Source organism: Lycorma delicatula, chromosome 10 (genome assembly GCF_047948215.1).
Source record: "Lycorma delicatula isolate Av1 chromosome 10, ASM4794821v1, whole genome shotgun sequence".
Classification (NCBI taxonomy): domain Eukaryota; kingdom Metazoa; phylum Arthropoda; class Insecta; order Hemiptera; family Fulgoridae; genus Lycorma; species Lycorma delicatula.
Genome location: NC_134464.1, coordinates 46,261,853 through 46,287,087, shown reverse-complemented (window position 1 = coordinate 46,287,087; position 25,235 = coordinate 46,261,853). Strand labels below are relative to the sequence as shown.

Here is a 25,235-nt window from a genome sequence, read left to right as displayed (position 1 = left end):
TGCAATTAGTAGAAATAATTAATCAACCATAATGCAATTTCATTTGAAGATTACATGAAATTCACTGAGTAACAAAAAAAATAAATAAATAAATAGAGAGTGAGAAACAATGTTAAAAAAAACATTAAAAAATAAATAAATAGAGAGGGAGAAACAATGTTAAAAAAAACATTAAAATAGTTGAATGAATTTCTTCCAAATACATTACTATATTATGTGGTACATAATATTTCACAGGAAGTAATTGTTAAAGTTTATTTTAGTTTTTGTAGCAATAGAAATCAGATTGATGAGCATTAGATTTAATTTTAAATTACTTTTGGCATTGATTATTTTCTATTCATACTGATTTTTGTTTTTTCATTAAAAAAAATCAGAAAAAATAATGAAATAACTTATATTTTTTTACTACTGAAAACAAACAAATACATTAGTTAATAAAGTATAAATTAAAAAATTATTTTAATTACCTAGGTTTTGTAACACCTTTTAAACGATGTTCTTCATCAGTAGGCGCATTTGGATCTATTTGAATCATTTTTTCATACATATCCTATGTAAAACATAAAACAAGTCGGATAAAAATAATGAATTCAAGTTATTAAATAAAAATTAAGTACTTTATTAAGATCATAACATAATTATACATCATTACATATGTCATATCATGAATGATAGGTGAAATTTCATGGAAACAAAAGGAACTGCCTCAGCAGTTAGATTGAATATATCAGAGGAAACCATAGGAACATCTATTTTAGCATGTACTTATGTACACATTAAATATAGCATACAAAAATTTCAGGTTACTCAATTAATACGTATAATTTAAAAACTTATCTACACAGTAATTTTTTTCCTGTAGATAAAAATTTTTTAATTTATTAAAAAGAGAAACTTTCTTGTAGGCTGATACTGTTCTGTGTAATGTGAAAATAGTTGTATTCTCTGGGTATGTTACTGAATATTGTCTAGTAGTAATATTCAATTTAGTAGTTAGCAAGTAGAGGTCAATTTGAAAGTACACCAATAGCTAAGCTTCAATCACTGTTTACACTTTTGTTAATTACATTAGATTCTTAAAAAGAAATGTCTTTAACAACAATTCATATTAAAGAAAAGGCAGAACTTGACTAAACCTATTACCATAAAAAATGTATTGTTAATATATATTTTGAAAACTTTTTACAGATATTCTGTCATTGATTTAAATCAATAATCCCAATATTTTTATAGCCTTAGAAAAAATATGGTATGTATGTAATGCTATATAAAGGTCACTAATGACTATTGTGAAGTTTACGACACTTGTCAAACCTTGTGTCATAACTAACTTCGCAGTCATGCATAAATGGCTACCATTACAGGTTCAGTGCATAATGAACTATTACTTTCAATAATGTTTTCTGATAAGTCAACAAAAGAAAAAGTTTTATACAAAAAATTGTAAAAAAAAAATCAAATGTTAAATACACAGCCTTAACAAGATATTAAATTCGATCTATTAAAAAATATGTCGCTGAATATGTTGCATTACAAGAGGTGGATCAAAAAATAAGTTACACTCTTGCCATGTTCTTGAACTGAAAGGAATATATTGATGTCTTGTGGTGGCAGCACTGGTTGTGTTGTCTTCACATTCCCCCAGCAGCAATTCTGTACGACAATCAATACGTGTGTAGTGTCATTGTCAATATGGCGTGTCCTCTAGAGGTTTCGTCCAGCATAAGTGAGTTCAGTAGTCCAATTTTTGTGGGCAAAAGTTGTGAAATTCATTGCCAAATTGTTGAGGTATATGGTGAGAACACAATGTTATGCTCCATGATCACAAAATGGTGCCAAATGTTCAGAAACTGAAGAACAAATGTGAGCTGTGTGCTGGGCATCCTTCAACTCCAAACACAGCAGGTAATGTGGAATGCATGAATGAAATGATCTTAAATAACTCCCTAAGAATATAAAAGGACTGTCAGCATAACCTTTCAAACATGTAGGGATGTTTTACTTTTTTTGGGTGCAGCAAATTTTTGTATCTTCATTCATGTGATGCTAGTTTAGTCCCAGGAATGTAATAAAGCACCCAGCTCTCAACCCCTGTGATGATTTGTACATAACTGATGTTAAGTTCATTTGCAATCTTTCTAATTTTAATGAGCCAGTTACTCAAGATCATTTCATTCATGCATTCCACATTACCTGCTGTGTTTGGAGTTGAAGGATGCCCAGCACACAGCTCACATTTGTTCTTCAGTTTCTGAACATTTGGCACCATTTTGTGATCATGGAGCATCATGAGTAACTGGCTCATTAAAATTAGAAAGATTGCAAATGAACTTAACATCAGTTATGTACAAATCATCACAGGGGTTGAGAGCTGGGTGCTTTATTACATTCCTGGGACTAAACTAGCATCACATGAATGAAGATACAAAAATTTGCTGCACCCAAAAAAAGTAAAACATCCCTACATGTTTGAAAGGTTATGCTGACAGTCCTTTTATATTCTTAGGGAGTAATTGATGTCTCGAGGAATGTCAGGCGACATCTGGGAGGGGAGCATTTCACTTCTAAAGGAAGTGGTCCTTAAATGATTAAAGGAAACTGGACAAAATTTTTTATGAGAGTGGAATTGAAAGACTTGTCACAAGGTATGAAGTGTTTATAAAAATATGTAGTATTTTTTCAATAAAAAAAATTGTCTTATAAACATGTGTTTGTTTTACAGAGGGGGTGTAACTAACTTTCTGATCGTCCCTTGTACATCTGTACTTCTATAGGAGGCTCTTTTAAGTATGTAGACAACACAAAGATGTAAGCAATACATATTTTAATCTTAATTGGTGTGGACATCTTAGCGATTGAATTTGGTGGTTATATTTTTAATTAACATGAAATTTGATGTAATTTAACAGTTTGAATGTGAATTTTAGTGGATGATTTTAGACTTTCTATGTCAATAACACAAAGATGTAAAGATCACAAAACCAGCTGAAATGTATTATTCAAGATAAAAGTAATGTTTTCTTTTAGTATACACAAAATTCAAGGTGAATGCCTATTATACATTGTACAATAACCGATGACAACAGGCAAAATTACTCAATTTATTAGGACAAATAACCAGAGAAATAATTATTGTCTGAAGAAAAAAATGAAACCATGTTCTAAGATAAAAGGCACACCATCTCCTGAGAAAATATCAAGTGATGATAAAATTATCAAGCAATAGTATTTCTTTCGACCAAATGAAATGGTAATGGTAAGCCTTCAAAAAAGTATCAAGTATGAGAAAAAATAATTAAAAACGTATTATATTAACTGCATTATTCTAATAAAAATCAGATTCTTTAGGAATAAAATTCATGGAGGTAAACCTAATGTCTCAATTACCAAAGATTCCCTAATTTTGGCAGATTCATAAGTTGACCTCAAAGAGAATAAAAGAGAATTAATTTTTACTAGTAAGTTAGGTTCTGAAGAAGGCCGTACAAAACAGATTTGTAGCTGAGGTACACATGCTAAAAAATTCTGTCCAAATGAAAATTTAATCTGAAACAATATTGAACATGATCTCCTATTTTCGTAATAAAATAGGAAAGTACACCTTTTGTACTTACATACAAAAGGTGTTCCTTAATATTTTATTTTGATGACATGATTATATATCCTGTCAACCAGATATATTTCATTACTAATAGACAATAATCAGGTATTCTATTATTTTAAATTTAATTAATATTCTATTATACATTTGAGGTAGAAAATAAAGTTATCTTCTTAGCAAACAAATAACTTTTTATTATAATAATTACATCAAAGTTAATTCAAAATGGTAAAGGTTAAAAAATTTCAACATCTATGATGCATTCTGTATTTTGAAAATTTAAAAGTTTAGAAAAGACTACACTACATTTTAAGATGGCAGTTATAAAAAATTTATTTATATCAGAACTAGCTTTTAATTTATATTAAGCTTGTTTAGAGTACAATTATGGGTACTGCAGTTGATTTTTAAAAAATAATTCAATTATCAAAAAACTCTTTTTGTCCATTCTTGATTTATCAGTACTTCAACACTTAAAAATGATGTAAATACAATGGTATAATTAATAAATTATGATCCTTGAAAACTGAAGGAGCTTCTGAGTATGAAAATATAAAAAAATTTGCTATTTTTCTAAGAGGTACAATATAAAATATTCATATCTCTTATAAGATAACTGTATTAATTAAACTTAAGCTTAAAACTTAACAAAATTATTTGGATACTTTAAAATGTCTCTGCTGTGATAGTCATTCTACTAAATTAACACCAAAATTTAAACATTAACGCTAATAAAGTATCACAAGGTTGTTAAAGAAAATTCTATTAACATCTCATGATTATTTAAGGTAATAATATAGTGTAATGGAATGATTATTATATAGTAATGTAGGAGACTGTAGAAGTGGATATCATATAACTGTGTGTATAGTCACTAACTCTCATGAATAAACTTACTGATAATTTAACATAATTTTTAAGTCTTCATGAATAAGTTTACATTCAACAGAGAATGTTACTTATTTACATTTATTGATAATTTGTTTACAAACTTTAATATAACATAGTAATAGATTATTATAAAATGGGAACCCCTACAAAATTTTATCCATTTCAACTGATTTGACCATAACGGTTAAGGTTAATTTGATTGATTATTTAATAAAATCATAACACCCATTTCTATATTCAAAAAATTAAGTTATTTGAATAAACTATGTATGGGGATTGAAATAAGAATGAATAACATGTCATCCAGTAATTTTAAATCATTGTTATCGCTTTTTCTTTTTTCTGTTTCATGAGAAACCAAAAATTATATAAAGAAAACCTCGGGAAATAATGCACAATTAACATATATATATCTGGGCAATTTAAACATCTAGAAGTGGTTAAACAATTCGATGAAATTGTTTCGAAAACCCCAAACTCAAGGCGAATTTTTAATTACAGTCTTGACTATAATATTGTTTGACCAGAATATTATTTAAATTACCTTCCTGAGTTTTGGCTTTTCTTTGGCTTTAGCAAGTTCCTCTTCTAAATATGTGCGAACTCCAACTTTGCAATCCATAACACAGGGATTTGTAAAGTCTCCAAGTAAATCTTGTAATTGTAAATACATGGCTGTTTCTCCTAAAAAAGTAATAATAAACAATATTATTTTATAAGGAAAGTTAACTATTAATGTAATTGTTAAGTTAACTATTAATTAAGCTATGTTTTAGAAGCATTATATTCTTAGCATGATTCTTTATAATTAAAAAATATACTGCATTATAGATGATGGAGCCCTAGAAAAAATTAAAAATTAATTTAGCCAATGAGTAACGTGAAGGTAGGTATTTAAAATAAACATGTTTATAAGTAAAATATCTGAATGAAAAAAAATGTCATTTATCAGCACCTTGGAGGTGATAAGTATACGTTTCATAATTTGTTTACTCCGTATCAGGAATGTTTCTTCCATTTTAAATAAACAAACTGTTTATAAACAATTTTGTTTGTGTTTATAATCAAAAAGAAGGAGCCACAATTATTCCCACTTATAGCGCTTTTCCTCTATCTTAGTTAGATATAGTTTAAGGTAATATATAGTTATTTGTCCAGTGTAAGGCAACCTATTATAATGATTTTAGAATGATAAAAACTTTTTCCAAAAGTGAGTGATCATGAATTTTGTTTTCTGAATCTTTTGATATATGATGTTTGCTTTTTCATATAAATTTTGCATAAATGTTGTGCTTTGCTATGAAACAAAAACTATGATTTATGTGTAATTAATTATTTATATTTCAGTTGTTTAGTTGACTCTACTAATTTTTTTTATATTTATTTATTACTTAATTCAAATAATAATTTGTTATGTTATCTTCATTAGCTACTACTTTGTGTGTGTATTTTAGTTGTAGAGACTACTTAATTTACATCAATATTTATTTCCTTATCAAATATGTCTGTCTGTTCAAAAGTTCAGAATCGAGTGAAACATATTTTTCATGCTGAGAATTCAGAATCAAGTCAATTCCATACTTAATCTAAGCTTACAGCAACAGTAAATAAAAATGAAAATGGAAAACAATAATACCATCTCCATCTTCACATGTAAGATGTCCTTTATATTCAGGAACATATGGCCTCAGTACATCTTTCATTAATACTTGAAAACAGAGCTGTTCTTTTGGACACAACTTTTTTAGTATTGTACCAGGCTCTGGTCCTGCTTTGAAGTTCCCTACAAAAGGAAACAAAAGAAATAAAATTTAAAAATATTGCATTAATGATCTACAAAAATACTTTTAATGAAATTTGTGACTGAGAACTGTCTGTGATTTCTAAAAATACTAAAATTGAGACTTAAAACCTAGGAGAAAATCTTTGAACCCATTTCTAGTATTGATTGATTGGTATAATAATCCAAATGAGCAAATTCATAGGTGAAGTTGATTTTTGCTGTTTGATAACTAAAAATATTATTTCCTTATTACCAAAAAGGAAATGAATATACTAAAGAGTTATCTATCTGATAATATATTTGATTGGAATTTTTATTTAGGAATAAGTAAATCCTTTAACTTTCAAAAAATAATTATAAGGGCAAAAAATTATGGAGTAGATTAAAAACTAAAAAATTTATAGAAATTTATACATGTTTGTATAACAAAACTAGATGGAATATAGTTTCCTTTTTCTACAGTAAGTGGATGCTTCATAATTTATCCAACTATTTCTGCACAGTTTTGAATGAAAGGAAATCTGTGAAATATTTATGATAGGGTCCATTTATAACAGGATTCCAGCAGGAATACTTTTCTAAAATTAAAAAGAGCAAAGGGGTAATAGTGTTTTTTTTTTCAAACAAAATAATTACAATAATAGAAAATTTTAAAACATAATAAAAATGAAGTTAGCTTTTTAATTGTAAATGAGAGCAAAATATATTTTTCGTATGTGAACATCAATATAAATAACATTTAAAGATAAAAGACTAAAGACTAAAATCAGAAGTACAATGTTTTAATAATTAATTAAATCTTTAAAAGTTAAATATAAGACCAGAGTAGTTGCTAAAAACATAAGATACACTCAATTAACAAATAAAAACTATGGTCTTGATATAATTATTTGTAAAATATATTTTAACAAACAACTCTTATTATACAACCAAAACAGTCGTACGTCTAAATATTATAGATAAAAATCTTTACCTTGATGTCCTGCAAGCTGTACCCAAGGATATCTCTGTTTTTTGTATGTTTGAAAGAATGGAGTCCATTGTACAATATTTCTTAGTTTCCGCCATCCAGAAGGCTGAAATCATTAAAATGAATAAATTAAATAATATATTTAATGAAATTAAGTAAATAATTAAAATAAATTAGAATTTAAAATTATAATAGACATGTTATTATATGAGAAACTTTAAAATATGTGTTGATAATTCTTTAGTAGTGAGATGAATTAAGAATTCAGATAGGTCAGAAGTCTAAAATTTATATTTAAAGTAATTAAATACATTATTAGTTTTACAATGACCAGCAAAAATATATATCAATTCCTTACTCCAGAAATTAAATAGCCACCCAAAAATTGATTTAAGATTTCTAAAGGAACAAATCTATCTATTCCAAGTGAAATACAAACCATTCTGCCACACCTTCATTGGAGATGAAAACTCGGTATGTCAGCATGTATAAAAAACTGATTTAGACAAAAACTTAGTTTTCTTTTTAATGTAATTCAAATGAGATTTACTCTTTTCTGATTCTTTGGATTAGTTAACATTATTAGGATATTCTTTGGAAAATAATGTCTGTTATTTATAATGTTGTCAAAGCAAAACCTTTGTTTTTTCATTACAACCAGTGCGAATCGTAACACATTTTTCACATTTTTTTTTTTTTTTAACATTAATGTTATAATGTTGCTAAGTATTTATAACTGACCTGACATGAATAATCTTCCAGTCGACATTCATATTAATAAAGTAACCGTTGACTACGAAACTAGAATAGTAAAAGTGAGGAATGAACTGGTTGATTTTCCATTACTTTTTTTATTTAGATGTATTGCAACAGTATACCATGTCCACTGAAAAGTAGTTAATATTCAGCCATATATGTAATATTTTTATTGTTCACTATCATAGTCTCACAAAATTAGCTGTAATTAGTAAACTAAGATACACGTGTCACACCAAGAAGAAGGACTGCGATTGATAGTGAAAAAGCAACATATTAATACTTTTTCTGTCTATAAAAAATGTACAGTATAAACTGCCTTCATTCAGTGGCAGAAAACTAATAATATGATTTGAATTACTTTTCTTATTTAAAAATTTTTTACCAAATTATTTAAATTTAAATTTTGAGATTAAATTGCAATATAACATGCTATGTACAGAATTAAATTTCTACAAACGGACATATTCAAAATTACATTAGTTTAATAAAAACAAGCACTTTATTGTATATATTACTGATTTATAAAAAAATTAAAATTTTTCAGTAATAGTACGTCTATAAATAATCAGTTCTAACCCTATCAACAAAGAATTATCTGATAATATACTCGTATATTATCAGATATTCCTAAGATACTTAATTAATAAATAAATTAACGTATTTATTCGAGTACCCCCCCGCCAACGAATAAGCCTCACATCACGTTTTTCCAGAAAGAAAATCTAAAAAAAAATTCGAGTATATACCGGTATTTTAAAGTGTAACAGATATGATAAAAAAATACGAAAATATTCAGAAAGTAAAGCATTTATTCATTCATTTAAATTACAATATTAATATTACATTAATAATTAATTACCGTAAGTACTAGTTTAATTCAGAATCGGTAGGCCAGTAAAACGAAAAGAATATCATATTGAAAAGGATCATTTCGATACACTTTTTAATATGGGATTTAATTTTAATTAATCACTGTCACTGTCAATGTCTGTAGAAGAGTTACCGGTTGTCACCACGTCGCTCTGCCAAAGGTGATCGTTTCACTACCATTAACTTCATTAGATATTCCGTATTTTTTAAAACGTTTCCTTACTAATTCCGTGGAAATATCTTCCCAAGCATCTTTTATCCAAACACAAATCTGGTTAAAATCTGCGCGTTTGATTCTTCCTGTAGGCGTAAGAAAGAAATTTTCATCAGCCATCCATTTACTGTACAGTTGTTTTAATGCAGATTTGAACGGTTTATTATTGCAGACATATCTAGTGGTTGCAATAGAGATGTCAATCCGCCTGGAATTATTACTTGGTCTGACATACCTTTTTTAAAATGTCTTTCACTTTATCAGTCGTATGCTCCCGATAACTATCCATTACTAGCATACCGGTATTTTTTTTATTAAGTAAATCTCCTGACCGCTTTTGCTATACACACCTCATACAATCTAAAATTAAGGTTTCGTCCATCCAACCTGATTCCTGTGCTCTGGTAATAACTCCATTTACCTGTACGGTAGAAAGAGTTTTTCTTTTAAAAACAATGTACGGAGGTAATTTTGATCCATCAGATGTAATGCAAAGCATAACACTACACCTGTTTTTCACCACCAGTGCGAATCCTAACACTTTTTTCACCTTTTTTGTTTACGGTTTTGTCAAACGGCATTTCTAAATATACGGGGGTTTGATCAGATGAGAAGGCAAATAAATAGCCTTTATCTTTTCTAAGATTTATTATGTATTTGTGAAAATGTAATTTATTTTGTTCATAAGCGTCTGGAAGTCGTTGAGAAATGGTCGTCTTTCGTCTTATTGACAAATCATTTCGTGCAAAAAAATCGTGTTATCCATCCACGGCTTTCTTTAAAATCAACTTTATTCAATGATTTAACGATTTCACGAGCATATGATTGACACATTTCTGTCGTGACAGCATTACCGCATTTCCTTTTTTCCATAACAAAGTCATACAATTTTTTTTCTAAGTCTGTGTATTTTGGTTTTAAGCCACGAAAAGCTCTTTTATTACCAGTGCCTTTCAGAATAAGTTGTTTCTTCTTACGCCAGTCTCGAATGCAACTTTCATCTACGTCAAAATTTCTTCCTGCCGACCGGTTTCCAATTGTTTCAAGTAAGCCCCGCACCCTTATTTTTTCTCTCTAATTCCAAGAAAAATGATGCGGTGGTACTCGAATAAATACGGTAATTAATTAATTTTAATATTAATAAATTACTCCCAGTTATTAATAAATATTTAACAGAATTGTTTCTTTAAGCTTGATAGAGAAAAAAATCGTTTGAAAATTTTTAAATCGCTTTATTGAAAAAATAACCTAAAACAATATCAAAAGGAAACAAACTCTGTTCAAGATTCTTTTAAATATTTTTTTATGTTTTGCAACATACTGGTTAGAAAATACAAAGAAAAAAGCAAAAAAAACCAAAAACCATTATTTAAAACAGTGAAATGAACACGAATTCTTCTTTTCACGGGATGTTGAATTAATTTTTTAACTCTGAAAAGAAATTACTATAAAATTAGACAAATAATAATAAATATAAAAATAATTTATATAACATAAACCGATTAGCACCGGCCAATCGATTCAGTTTAGATGAATTGAAAGCGACTGAATACAAAAAATCGATTTTAAAATGTAATGAAAATATTGCAGTCTTAAAAATAAATTAAAGTTTTAAGAAACAATTTAATAAATGAACTATTAAATTCATTGGTTACTTTTTATCGTTAATAAAACAAAATAATAATAATAATAAAAGAGAAATATGTATTGAATTACGATTATTTTGTTTCAATATTTTCGGCTGACAAAGCATGCGGTAAATTACAAGAATAAAACTGAACATACCATAACTTTGTTAATCGAATGTTACATTTAATAGCGTATTAACATGAAATACTGCAGACAAAATTTATTCAATTATTTTCTAACATAAAACGATTTTTTTTTAATTGATCTGACGGAGAAAATAATAAATATTGTCCGATATATTATATTGGGTTATTTATATTATTATTAAAACACTGTTATTGTTATTAATATTATTATATTTTTAATTTAACTACACCTAACCTAATTCGCTAAATTTAAAACTTGTCTAGCTACGTACAATTCGGTCATTCACTTAAAATTTAGTCTAGCGAAACAGAAGTACGAGTATGTAGTAGATAAATATAAAACGCTTAATCCGAAATCAAAATCAAATACGAGACAAAAAGTGCTGACACACATACAAATTGAATTCAATAACTATTCGTTGAAAATCGATATCCTGTAAGACTAAATTTAGGCAATACACACCTAATAATAAAACCTAAATGTTTATATGCAACAAATCAAGAATGGAGGACGAATTTATAAATATATGTATTCATATTCTATCCTTTCGAACGGAATAACCAATAAAATTTAACTACTTCCTAGATATTAAGAACAAACTAAATTAAATAAGAAAATCTAAAAGAAATAGAGTAATGGAGAAATGAAAAGAAAAAATCTTTTGAATTCGTTTTTACTTTTTTTCTAAAAAAAGAATGAAAAAAACATCAAAAACCAAAAAAAAACCCTGCAAAATGAAGTTATTTTAACATGGCCCATAACAGATTTTTAAAACTTTGTTTCAAGTTGTGTAAGCTTAATATTAAACAAAAATAAATACTTTTTCTTTTTTAAGTTATTGTTACTATTTTTCCAAAGGTCAATCTCCATGGTAAGTAAACCTTGGCCTTTCATCCGGAGGTCTAGGATTCGAATTCCGGTTGGGCATGCCATTTTTTATACGCTACAAATTGCCATTTTCATATACCTATGTACAAGCTTCTCCGAAAGCTTTTTCTGTGAAAATTAATTATCAACACCTTCTACAATGGTATTTTCAATAAGTTCTTTTGATTTGTTTAAGTGAATTTAAGTAATATGCTTATCTGATCTAAGCACACCACCATTTCTGTCTCCATTCTGTTCATAAGTACGAAACAGTTCGTTAGTTTTCAGATTTGTCTATTATTTTTAATCTCTACTGGTTTCTCTTTTGCGCTACTAATTCTTATAGCATTGTTTTAATCAACCCTCCTGTCATTATTTCAAGCCAATTAGCCTTCCTATTCTGAATTATTTTAATTAAGTTTCCACTCTTAATCACTTTCCTCATTACTTCATTTTCACTCTGTCTTTCTATTTAATCTTCTTCAAGCCAAATACTTCCAGTCTTCACTTCTTTCTTCTTTTTGTATAGACATTCACTGGCTTATTATCTCTTATTGCATATTATGTTATGTCACAATTTTACATATCTATCTTTCAATCTAAGGTGGGAATGAATTAATTATGGCAAGAGAATATAAATGGAAAAGATAGATTTAAAAAAGACGTATTTAAAAAAAGAATTTAAATACGAATAATATATTTAATAAATTGAATTGATATACGATTCATACAATATTTTGACAATAAAAGTTAATCACAAAAATTGGTAGCAGTTAAAAAGTAAATCAATAAACTGACGTCAAATAAAATTAAAAAAAATAAAGTAAAAAAAAAAACAATTCTTTTAATTATAAACTTTATTTTTAAAGATCCTGAACATATGTTTTTATGTTATAACTATTGTTTAAGTCTGTCAAAGAGAAAAAAAAACAGTTTGTTTATTATTTAATCTAGATTAAATAAATATATTCAAAAGATGATGTAAATTTCAAATAAGTAAAACAATGTAGATGTATATATATATATATATATGTAGAATATGTAATAACAACACAACTGTTAAAACAGAAAAAAATAAACGTTTAAATTGCTCTTAATGAACTAATTGTTTTATTAACATCCTGGTAAAAATAATTAGAAGCAACGTTAGTAAACGTCGAAAGAAATTTTATGTTAGTCAATCTACAACATATTAATTTTGAAAAAAAAATGGTTATAATACATAAATAATTTTATAGAAATTGAAATTGCGAAGATTCAAAAAAATAAAATGCTTAAATTAAATGGTAAATATTCTAATTCGTTTATGGTATGGAAAAAATTATACAAGATATAAAACAAGTAATCTTTCATGATATTTTAGATGTTAGTTGAAGATTTACCAAAAATATTCGTACGATTAGGTATAATTATTAAGTTTAAGTTAAATTATTAAGTTAAGTTTAAACGTAAGTTACGATGTATTCTTGGATTTACCAGAAGGGATAGGAAAATCAATAAATGGCTCAGAGAACAGACGAAATTATATGATATCATCATGAAAGTTGAATTATGGCGGTGGAAGGCCATGTAACAAGAAAAACTGATGGCAGACGGACTGATTGGATATCACTAGATGTTAAACGCTCAATAAAAAGAAAAAAGAGTAGTTGGATTGATGATATTGTCCGATCCAAGTAGATTTGATCAGAATGGCAAAAGATCGCACAAGACCGTATCAGTTATAAAAGTGCTGAAGATTCCTTTATCCTGTAGTAGATCGATAACGGACGAAATGATGATAATGGTAATGATATTATTATTCAAACACAACACCCAAAAAAAAATAAATTACAAATAACTTATATAAAAAAAAATCCCTTTCGGCACGCCGGAAGGCGGAGGTAAATTTCACCGGTGCTAAGGAGGGGATAAAAAAGATTTCCACCTTAAAGTTAAGAAAAACTTCAAATTTATTCAATACGACAGTGGTTGAATATCAAAAATTTCACATGTTTAGCATACAACAAACCCCCATCTTCTTACAATTCCAGCAACATTTTGGTCATCTCTTGTGGTAAGGGTTGGTCATATCAAAAATTGTTTCAGACGGAAATTTTAGGTATACAGCGATATTTTGTTTTTTTCGAAAAAGATATTTCCAACCCCATGGTCCACTCGACCGAGATTTTGGGTCGTTATATTTTATGTAACAATTTGAAAGTGATTGGCGAAAAATTACGGCAGTTATCGTTCCAAAAAAAAGTGAAAAAAAAAAAATTATATATATTTGTTTTTGAACTGATGGTGGTTTTGGGGTCTGAGGGATGTGAAACACGAAGATATGTCAAAATTTTCCGAAAGTCGAATCATGGTACCCATTACAATAGGTAGCTTTCTTATAAAATCTACCTAAAATAATGGTGGAGTGAAAATAACATTCTTTAATTTTTTGTGGTTTCCACTTCATGCTAAACCTTCGGTATTATGAGTAAAACTGGGTGATAGTGTTAATTTTAATAATATTAGCTCTTATGCATTAATTAAATAAATTAATTAAATTTAAATAATTAATTAAATTTAAATCTGATATAAACACTACATGACTTCGTTGTACGCTTATTAAATTACATATACACCTTTTTTTTCTTTTTTTTAATGAAAAGTACATAAAATTTTATTTCATTAATAACTTCTGATACTTTGTCATTTTTTTATATTTTTATTGTTATTATTGAATTATTATTTATCATAATTCTTTTTAACAATCAGATGTTAATAATTATTAATAAATCAATATATTTAAATTTAAAAAAAAGAAAAGTTAAATAAAAAAAATAAGATGAAGTCTGATTCGAATCTATGTGCCGTCCCCTTATAAGATAAAAAATTTCATTAAAAATGAATTCAAATTTTATTAAAATCAATTAAAATTTTATTTGGCTGGTTCATTGAAAAGTTCTCATTGAGGGCTTATTACTGCAGTTAAGAAAAGTCTAATCGATTTTGAATTATGCGAGATACATGCGTACGAACAGACCGAAACTAGTCAAAATTAATTCGGAGATGGTGAAAACGGATATTTCCGTTGAAATCTGAAAACCGAAAATTTCCGCGGTCACAAAATAATAAAAAGCAGCTAAACTTCAGTTATTTATATGGCCTATGTACAACGAAGAATATTTTGCAGTTTTTTAAAATAATATTTTAATAAGTAATATTATTATATTGTGTTGAACACTAAATAGGGTTTATCTACCTATACTTTCACCAGAGGTAATAAATCAATGCGAAGTGATATATTACAAATAAGATATACATTATCGAGTATATACTGAGATTGTTTGATGCGGTTTTACTGTGTTGTAAGATTAGAAAATGTCAACTACAAAAAATAATTTATACGCTATGTGCAAGTTAAGAAAGAATGAAAAAACGGAAATTATTGTAATTACTACTACTACGTAGACAAAATAAAAGTAACATGATAAATTTACACATATAGAATTATGAGTAATAATTAGAAAACATTCATAGTAAATTCAAAATAACAAATATAAAATTATGTTTTTAAATACATACATCAAACTAAGATTAGTCATGACTAAACAGCTATTTTTCTGAATAAAAAATTCTATTTTTAAAATTTCTGACTATTTATTGACATCTAGTTTTGCTTTATTGTTATATTTTACATTTGTATTCATTTTCTGTTTTCCTCAAAGCTTAAAATTAATGATGACGTTATAGTGCAACATCAAACGTGTCCGTTGACATAAAAATATTCGTAACACGTTTTAGTATAATTCTGCCAAATACTTTTATCAACATGAAAAGTTTCTGTACATTCTATCCAGTCAAAGGAATTAGTTTTAAATTAAATGAAAACGTATAGGAATATTAGAATAAGTGGCCAACATACGGCCCGCGAAAAATTGTTCAATATTAGTTTTTTTTTTATAGGTAATCGAATAATGGAAAATACGGAACTTTAAAAAAAAACTTGCCAAGAAATATTCGGTAACAAATTATATTTGTGAACAAACTTTTTCTTTAATGAATCTAAATAAAAGTACAACAAATTCCATAATAAAATTTTGTTTACTTAAATGAATCGAAACATTTTTTAATTTTAATATTTCGGCCCGTGAAAAAGTTTTCTTTCCAATTCGGCCTGGAGGCAATAACTATTGGCCACGCCTACTCTTAAGACTTGTTTGTAATATTCTATGTCTAAACCTCTGATAAAAACAATAAACTTGTTAAAAAAAACGTTTTTTGCTTATTATTAACATTTCTTTTTTTTAACAGACGATAACTATAATTAATTGGAAGTAATTTGTTAAAGTCATGTTTCTACCTAAAAATAAAAATATTTTTACTGAAATAAATTACAAAAATTTGTTTTCTGTTTGCTACAAAAAATATGTAGGTAATATTTTAAAAGAGAAAACTACAGTAAATTACTATTTTATTTACAGTAACTATTTGTCAATTGCCACTTGTCTTTATGTGTATGTAAAAATACGTTGAAACTTAAAAAAACAAAGGAAAAAACTTTTTGATTTCAATACAAAAAAATTAATACAGAGTAAGAAATTAGACAAAAAAAATATAAAACAATAAATTCCAAGCAAAAATTGTAATTATAAAGTAAAAAAATCAATATAATATTTTAGTCTACAAATATTGTTATATTTATTTTTTGACTGATAAATACATCGTAGAAGCTACAAACAGAAGCTTGTATGCGGACAATATGAAAATGGAAATTTTTGGCGTAAAAAAAGTCATTTCTGATCGGGATTCGAACTGGGGACCTCCGGATGAAAGATCGAACGTAACCACTCCGCCATAGAAGTCGGCGAATTATTTGTATCATATTAAATATATTAACTTCTTAAAATTTATATATATATATATAACTTTTTTCCGATAAATTAACCATTTAAAAAATCATTTTACAATTTTTTTTACTTCATTTAAGGGTATATTATTTTTTTATTTTAATTTTTTATTAAATTATAAGAATATATATGTTATAAAATTATATAAATCCCCATAGAGACAATCTATGTGACGGATTGGTAGCGTCTAGGCCTTTCATCTGGAAGTTCCGAGTTCGAATCCAATTAGGCATGGCATTTTTCATATCCTAAATTTCCACTTTTATAATATCACGTATAAGCTCTTTGTTAGCTTCTTTCGTGAATTAATTAATCAGCCAAAAAAGGAAAAAAAAATTGTAACATTTAAAATTGCGGGAGTCATACATTTAAATCCGTTTAGCTGTTGAGCTGCTACGATGGAACAAAAATACATACATACACCCTAAATACATTACATTAAATATATCATACAATAATTTCATTAAATTTCCAATAAATAAATAAATAAAAATTTGTAGAGAATTCAATTCTGAGAAAACAATGTAAGTAAAGTCAACTGAACATGAAGGAAGAAAACTTTAAATAATTTGATTTTTATCAAAAATAAAACAGATCGAAGCTTGAGAAAAAATGCTGTATTACAATTTTTATTGATATTTTAAGTACAACAGATTTAAAATTTAATATGCACTTGTATATCGAGTAGATATAAATGAAATAAAATAATTATTTCTTTCATGTTTGAAGAATTATAAGCAATTAAAATACTCCCGTAATTAATTAATAATGTTATAAGATAAAAATGAAATAAAATAATTATTTCTCTCATATTTAAAGAATTAAAATAATCCCGTAATTAATTAATTAATAATATTATAACTCGTTTTAATAGATTTTTTTACATGAAAAAACAGTTTTTTCATGTCTTGTGACAATCCTAAGTTGTAACCTAAATAATCAAATCCTATAATTAAAAACTGGACAAAAAAGCAATTATTAATTAACATATGTGATCATATGTTATATTAATTAATATATACGCTATTCAAAATTAATATCTGTAATAGGCGTACTCAAATAAACTGTGTCTGTCCAGTTGGTATATTGATGTTATATGTTTCTGTGCTGTATTCAATATAATTTAAATATATCACGATGGTGGTTCAATTAATGTACAATAATGAAAGAAAAATGCCCACTTTTGTTCTTCGGTGTCATTCCATTTAAAAAAGTTATAATTTATAACAATAGATAAACATTAAAAATTTAAAAAAAAACGACTGCCAAAAGAACAGCTCTAAATACAGAGCGTGCGGGTGACAATTTTGTTTACAGTATATTTTTTTTAATACATATATATTTATATAGCCTATGACATTCTCGGTAACCTGAGGATTCCAATACGGGCCTTACATCAAAATTGGTTTGGCTGTTAGAAAGAAAGAAAGAAAGAAAGAACGAACGAACGAACGAAAAACAAACAAAATTACAGTTCTTTTTGGACAGTCGTGTAAAAAGTAAGTAATGAATATTAATGATATATATTGGAATTCAATCATATGTTCATTGTACCTTTTGAAACTACTTCTTGTTTGCCCTATTTAAAATTTTTGCAATTTAAATAGTTTAAACTTAAATTTGAGGCATTTTGTGTTTTGGATGAGTACGTTCTTTGACAGATAGTTTATTCTATATTTTACTTTTTAATAAAAACCATTGTTTTATTTTATTTTATTAATGATTTGTGTAAGATTCTTTTCTATAAGTGTAGGAGTGAGTCAATAAATAGAATATCTAATCTTCCGTAACTTGGATTAATTTTTTTTTATTTCCTTTTTATATAGATTTATATAATATTAATTTATACATTAAACGAAAAAAATATATAAATTTTTATATGTTGCTATAAAATTTCATTAGAATTGAATCGCATTAAATAAGTTTACTAACCTACAAATGATAGCCTTGTTCTTTTTTTTTTGTTTACCGCTGCCAATATAGAAACAGTGAGAATACATTCCATTAATAATAAAAGAAGAATGGAGTGAGAGATTTTATATTAACAGATACAATCATTAACAACCCATTAAATAAAAAGAACAAGTTAGTTTATCAATGGAATATAATAAAATAAACATTTAGGAATTTATCAATAAAGAGCATAAATGTTAAAAATCAACATTAACCTTAGAAACCAAAAAAAAAATGTTTGTTGTTTATAAATATCAAAAAAATAAAAACAGTAACACAGCAAATATTTAAACAACGTTATAGAATAAAAAAAGGAAAAAGTTTCATAGTAATTGATAGCTACCTAACCTAGATAGATTGTTTACAAAATCTGATTAAAATAGGAAACAAAATTTCAAGTATATATATTTTAACGAAAAAATTTTTCAAGAGAATTGTTTAAAAACAATGAAAAAAAATAGTTTTTCATTTTGGGCCCAGAATATAAAATAAGTGTCGAAGCTTCTTTAATTTTAATAGACCTTAAAAACAAAACAGAATATATATTTTTAGAATCCCCTACAAAAGAAGCTAACAAAAGAAAAAGAAAAGTTTCAAAAAATAATTTTCTGCTTTTCAGGCCCGGGATCTATAATTTTAAAAAATGGACAACATTTCTTGATACATCAAAACTTTAAAAAAATATTTATACCAGAGAAAAATAGAGCAAAAGAGCAAAAAAAATATTTCAATTTTAACAGACGAGGGATGATTTTTTCAAAAAAAAATTTTAATTATTATTTATTTGCATTGTAAGTAACAAATTTGTTTTAATAAATTTTTCTCTAAAATTCTTCTGAAGAAAATGTTGTTTTAATAAATTTTTCTCTAAAATTCTTCTGAAGAAAATCGAAATTAGCTTTTACGCGATATCCCCCATATCCTTAACGAATTTTGAAAAAAAATTGATATGATCAATGCCCCATATATAGAAGGGCCAAATTTGAAGAAAATCGATTCGGACAATCCTGAAGTATAAGGACAAAAACAGTGCGTTGTGTGGTAACTTGAAATACAATCACCGAAGAACATCGGTATCCACGATATTATATTATTTATACATAATATTCAAATCCGTATAAAATTAACTGAAACTTTACTAGGATTTGAACGATAGAACTCTTGACTTCGAAATCAGTTGCTTTGCGATGAAGAGTTCGGTGCTAGAGTAACACAGTGGGTTTGCTGTTGTCATTTGTCTCTTTATTGAACGACCCACGGGTATAATATGTTTAATGTGATTTCGGTTTTAAAGGAAATCAATTCCATAAGAACGCAAAAAAGAAACAGAAAATCTTTTAAAAGTTAATTTCTTTTTTTTACTTGTTAGACATTAAAATATTTAAAAATCCAGTGAAACATTAAAATTATACATGAATACATACATGAAAATATAAAAAATGATTAGATAAATAAAATACTTTAAAACCTAATTCAAAAAATCTCAAGTAAAAATTATGTAAAATTGATAATATATACTGATTATGATGATGGTAAACAAAGAATAAAATGAACTTTTGATGAAAACAACTAAAATAAAAAAAAAAAACAAAAACACAATGTAAATTAATTTAAAAAAGAGGACATGTTAAAAGTGAAGTCAAGTGGGTGTAACTGAAATAAAATTACCTTGACATAGTCAGTCAAAGGTTACAGGAACTCTTTAACAGCCATTACACACTTCACTAACTTTATCCTACATATACAAGCGAATTATAAACACTGTTATTATTATTATTACTGATAATAAGACTGTGCAAATAAATAGCAAAGTTATTGTAGTACATAGTATTTGATTGTTTAATTTGGCAACAGATATAATGTGCAGAATATTAAATAGTACGTAAAAACATAATATGAATACAAAAAATATACTAAACTTTGTTTAAATGATAAAGACTTTACACGAGTAAAGATGATTTAAAAAAAGATAAAAAAATTTAAAATACACCAGATTGTATACGTGTAAAAAGTAAATTCAAATATATATTTATATAAATAGATATCCAGATATACGACGTTCTTAAAAAAAGTGAATTTAGAGAAAATAAAAATTAAAAATAGAAATGGATTTTAGAATCTTTTTTCCGTTCATTTATTTTTTTTATTTTTATTTTAGATGAGTTTCCAGTATTGCCTGAGTAAATTTCCAGGGATAATTTTCATTCCTGACTTATCACGGCGGATAGATAACTTTAATATTATTAAAAAATAAAACGTAGAATCTTATGTAATAAAAAAACTGGACTAAAAACCTATTTCCAGTTCATCAGGGAGTTTTACTGGACGGATCGGGCTGAGTTTTTTTCAATCTGCTCGGGATGACAGACAAATATGTCATTAAGCGTCAACGGACCCCAAATTTGAGTCTTATCTGAGAAATCGTCAAAAAATTTTCATTTATTCTTTAACGGAGAAATTTCTTGATTTTTTCTAATTTTAAAATTTTATTAACAAGACGTTTACCAAATATTAATGCGATTTGTCTATCCGAACTTGAGATATAAATTATTATATAAAAATAACAAAATGGCGGACAGCGGGAGAACGAAGGAAAATCGCCATTTTTTCTGAGGATATTTTTCGTTTAGTTTTACAAGTAGAATCCGAAAAAGTATATCCAGCTAGCCATTTTAGAAACACTCTGTATAACTAAAAAATAAAACAAGGAACTGACATTTACTTTTCACATCCAGAAATTATAAAAACATATATATAAAAATTATATTAGTCACTTTATATCATTATCGATGATTTTAGGTATAGGTACAAATAAAAAGCAGTGTTAAACGTTTATTGGAATTAACTGTAAAAGAAATTACTTTTAAATACTTTTATTGAAATATTATTTAAAATCTAAGACTAGATTTCTATTTCAATCATAAAAACTATTATTATCACTAAAAATTTAACCGATAAAGTAGAAGACTGAAATAATAAAATATTATTATTTGAAAAACTAGCAGCACTTACGAAAATACTACAAAAAAAAATATTTTTGATTTTTTTTTACAATATAATTAAAAAATGTAAACAAAAAGTGTTCTAGTTTAAGATAATTCTAATAGAAAGCGTAAATTAGTTTTAAAAAAATTAAACCACTGAAACGTCTTCCATAACTCAAATTACCCATCATGGCCTAAATACAGGACTCTTATATAAACTGAACAGGCATAAATTTATCTCTAAGAAAGACAGAGAGAATATGAAATTTGATCCAATAAAAAGATATATCCCCTCCCGCGAATAACATTTAAGGGAGGGTATAAATAATTTAACTTTATAAAAAGATTTTTAATAGGTTTAGAATTTAAAAAGGCTATTAAATCCATGTTTATGGCTTAATTAAGGCTAAATTATCCATGTTAAAGGCTAATTTAATCCATGTTTAGTTTGAAGCGTAAAAAAAAAATCAAGACAGGTCTTTTGCATAGCTTACGTAATCTTACTTCATTAGTATAGAAATATTGCAAAAACTTTTCAAAATTTGCTTTATACGTTTTAGCTATATTTTAAACAAATTATTCTCATACATTGCACGAGTTTAATTAGTACGTTAATTGGGATTTCAAAAGATAACATCATATATTGAAATTTCTAATATATTTAATAAATATTACTATCAGACATATATATATACTATACAAAGTAACGAAATAGTAAAGCTTTTGCATAGTGAAGTATTTTTTTTTATTAACATCCGTCGTAAGGGGGAATGTTCGCAAAAGTAATGGTAGAATATTATATTGTCACTTGATCTTAGTAACTGTGCAAAATTTCATCAATCGGCAATGTCAGGAAGTATGTTAAATTAAGGTTGCAAGATTTGAGGAAAAACATGAAAAAAAAACATTATGAGTTAAAGATAAACAGGTAAAAATTGAAGGAAAATTTAAAGAAGCTGACAACCGAAATAACAACCGATTTAAAAAAATAAAATGTAATTTTGATCAAAATAAAAGGGTTAATATTTTAGCAAATAACAAATTTTGATAAAACTAATATTTATGGAGATATAACGGATAACATGGCTCCCATTTTGTCATTTGCGAAGGTATTTAAGTCTTGATTATTTTCTAATTTTAAAACTTTATTAACAAGATGCTTACCAAATATTAATGTGATTCGTTTTTGTTTTTTTTATTTCTTTACGTTAGGTCGGAGCCATTAGACAGCCTTTTTTCCGTCACGCGCTTAAATCCGCGTTCCAGGAAAGTCCTACAACTGTGGGTTGTTTCTTATGCAAGGCTTACATACACAACATAATTTAAAATATTTATCACTTTATTTAAATGTAATATTTTTTAGTTTATTTAATTCGATGATTCTAACTTAATTGCGAGCGAAAAACTTGATTTAATTTGCACGGGTGTGGCGACGATCAGCTCTTACTAAACTAATGTAATTTCACAACTTACGAGGAATAAATTCGCTTGTACGGTCGACAGAATGGTGAAGTCGCTAGGCTTAACACACCAGGTACCGAGTCAACCAGGCGATCGAGTTACTTCTTCACACTTAAAATATTATTCATTTATTTAATTCTACCAGTTTACTTGTAACGTCAAAACATAGCAGTAGTTCAGAGCATTTTTTGGGGGTGGGGATGCGATTTTGCACAAATATCTTTTTTGCAAATATTGTTATTTTTTAATCGCTAACAAACGTACCTAAGAAAAATACGACCTTAATTAGGCGAAATCTCAAGATACTGAAGGTGAACTTGCTCTACAGTCTTACCCCCTTGACCTTTTAAGTTGAAAATTTAATGGCACAAATGCCCCATATATAGAACTAATTTGACCAAGTTTGGTAAAAATCGGTCGAGTAGTTCTGGATATATATGGTGATTAAAGGTGAGACACCGAACACACACGTACATAAAAACATCTTAGGTATCAAAACGTCAAGATCCGGTGAAAACCCCATATGCTCAAATTGGACCGATTACAATACTCTTCCTTCTAGAGCTATACCAATGGCAATAGAGCTATCTAGACGGGAAAGTGAAGTAATTATCCTTTTTTTTAATAACATTTTAATCTAGCCTGATTTTCCATTTTCTGAGAAATATATATTTATTTAGAACAACAGTTTTAGAGTTATCACTAATGTTTCACGTAAAAACTATTTAAATTAGAATGATTATTTTTAATAATAAAAAATAACCGTTATTAGACAGGATAACAGTTATTGATAACTGTTATCGATAGAACAGTTATTATTATTATACCTTTCACCAATAATTGTATAAAAAATAAGGTAGCCTAATACTTATTGACATTTATACTTCATTACTTTAAAATACTCCATTCCACTGATAATCAATTTTATTTACAAGTAATTTGAACGATGAGAAATAAATAAATGAAATAATCTATACCCGGCACCAGATAAGCTTGAAGTGAATGTAAACAAATATTATGAACGTTAGTTAGGTCGGAGCCATTTGACCAGCCTTCGTTTCAATATTTCAATAATAATACTAATAATAATAAAAGTTGATCGCTACTATATGAGATAATTTACTAATAAACGACTTTAATGTTGAAAAATAAATAAAAAATTTAAGAAATAATCTGACTGGCACCAGATAAACTTGAAATGAATGTAAAGAAAGATTTCACCAGCCTTTATTTTCATAAAAATGATGTTGACGGCAATTCTCATTTATCTATTGATTACTGCAATTTCTTATCTGTTTTCTAAGTATAAAATATCTTGTTAAAAATGATCGTTTAAACACATCATTAAATTAAACAAAATAAAAAAATTTAATAAAAAAAATCTTTTTCATCCTACTTTATTGTTTTACATACCGAATCGATAACCGTATTTTCTATAACTTTTTATACAACTTTTGTTGTTATTAACGGTACTTAAAATAAACTTTTAATTAAAATTTAAAAATAATAAAAAATGATCATTAACTTATAATAATTTACTCTTTCTGATCTCAGATTCAATTCATGCATTGAACAAAACGAAGGAAGAACCTGTATTATACTGGTTTCTATGCTAATATCCAACACTATGTTAAATTCAATGATGAAGGCAAAGAAAATCACTAAATTTTCACTAATAAGCCTGGCATGGGAACTTGTTATTCTTAAGGATAGCTATATCATTTTGGGAGGTGAAATGTCAACGTCACAGATATGATATTTAAAACGTACGTTTATATTACGTTAAATAATCTGCAAATTTAGGGTAAATTTATTTCATTTTCGAAATTAAGTTGATGATCAGAAAATATCGGATTAGTCTTACAGAAATTACAGTTATTATAGATCGTAGCTAAGTGGATAAACACAATTTTGTGAAGTACTGGCCTTACAAAAACATACCATATGTAGTCTTCTGTAAGTAATGGCCTTACATATATAGTCTTCTGATAATAAATCCTTTCAGTTAAATACATTGCTACATAATTGTATAAAAAAAAAACAATTTTATAACATTAGCACAGATCGAATTAAAATTCTTTTTTCCTTTTATTAAGCGTTTTTACGGACCAAAATTAAAATTTACGACATTTTGTACATGTTGTTTTAATTATAAGGCTTATACAAACATTTTATGTATGCAATTTATTTGGATTAATTTATTTTAAATTAAATACT

At 26.7% G+C, this 25,235-nt stretch overlaps 1 protein-coding gene across 2 annotated transcripts in view; it reads right to left on the bottom strand.

Moving 5' to 3' along the window:
- LOC142331374 (inositol-trisphosphate 3-kinase B-like) overlaps positions 1 to 25,235 on the bottom strand; it is a 304,893-nt gene that overhangs the window by 9,605 nt on the left and 270,053 nt on the right. For both annotated transcript variants that reach the window (XM_075377245.1, XM_075377244.1), the window contains 4 exons: positions 7,252 to 7,354; positions 6,132 to 6,278; positions 5,040 to 5,179; positions 471 to 553 (listed from right to left, as the gene is read on the bottom strand). In XM_075377245.1, the coding sequence (XP_075233360.1) occupies positions 471 to 553; positions 5,040 to 5,179; positions 6,132 to 6,278; positions 7,252 to 7,354 (473 nt within the window). The remainder of the gene's footprint in view (positions 1 to 470; positions 554 to 5,039; positions 5,180 to 6,131; positions 6,279 to 7,251; positions 7,355 to 25,235) is intronic.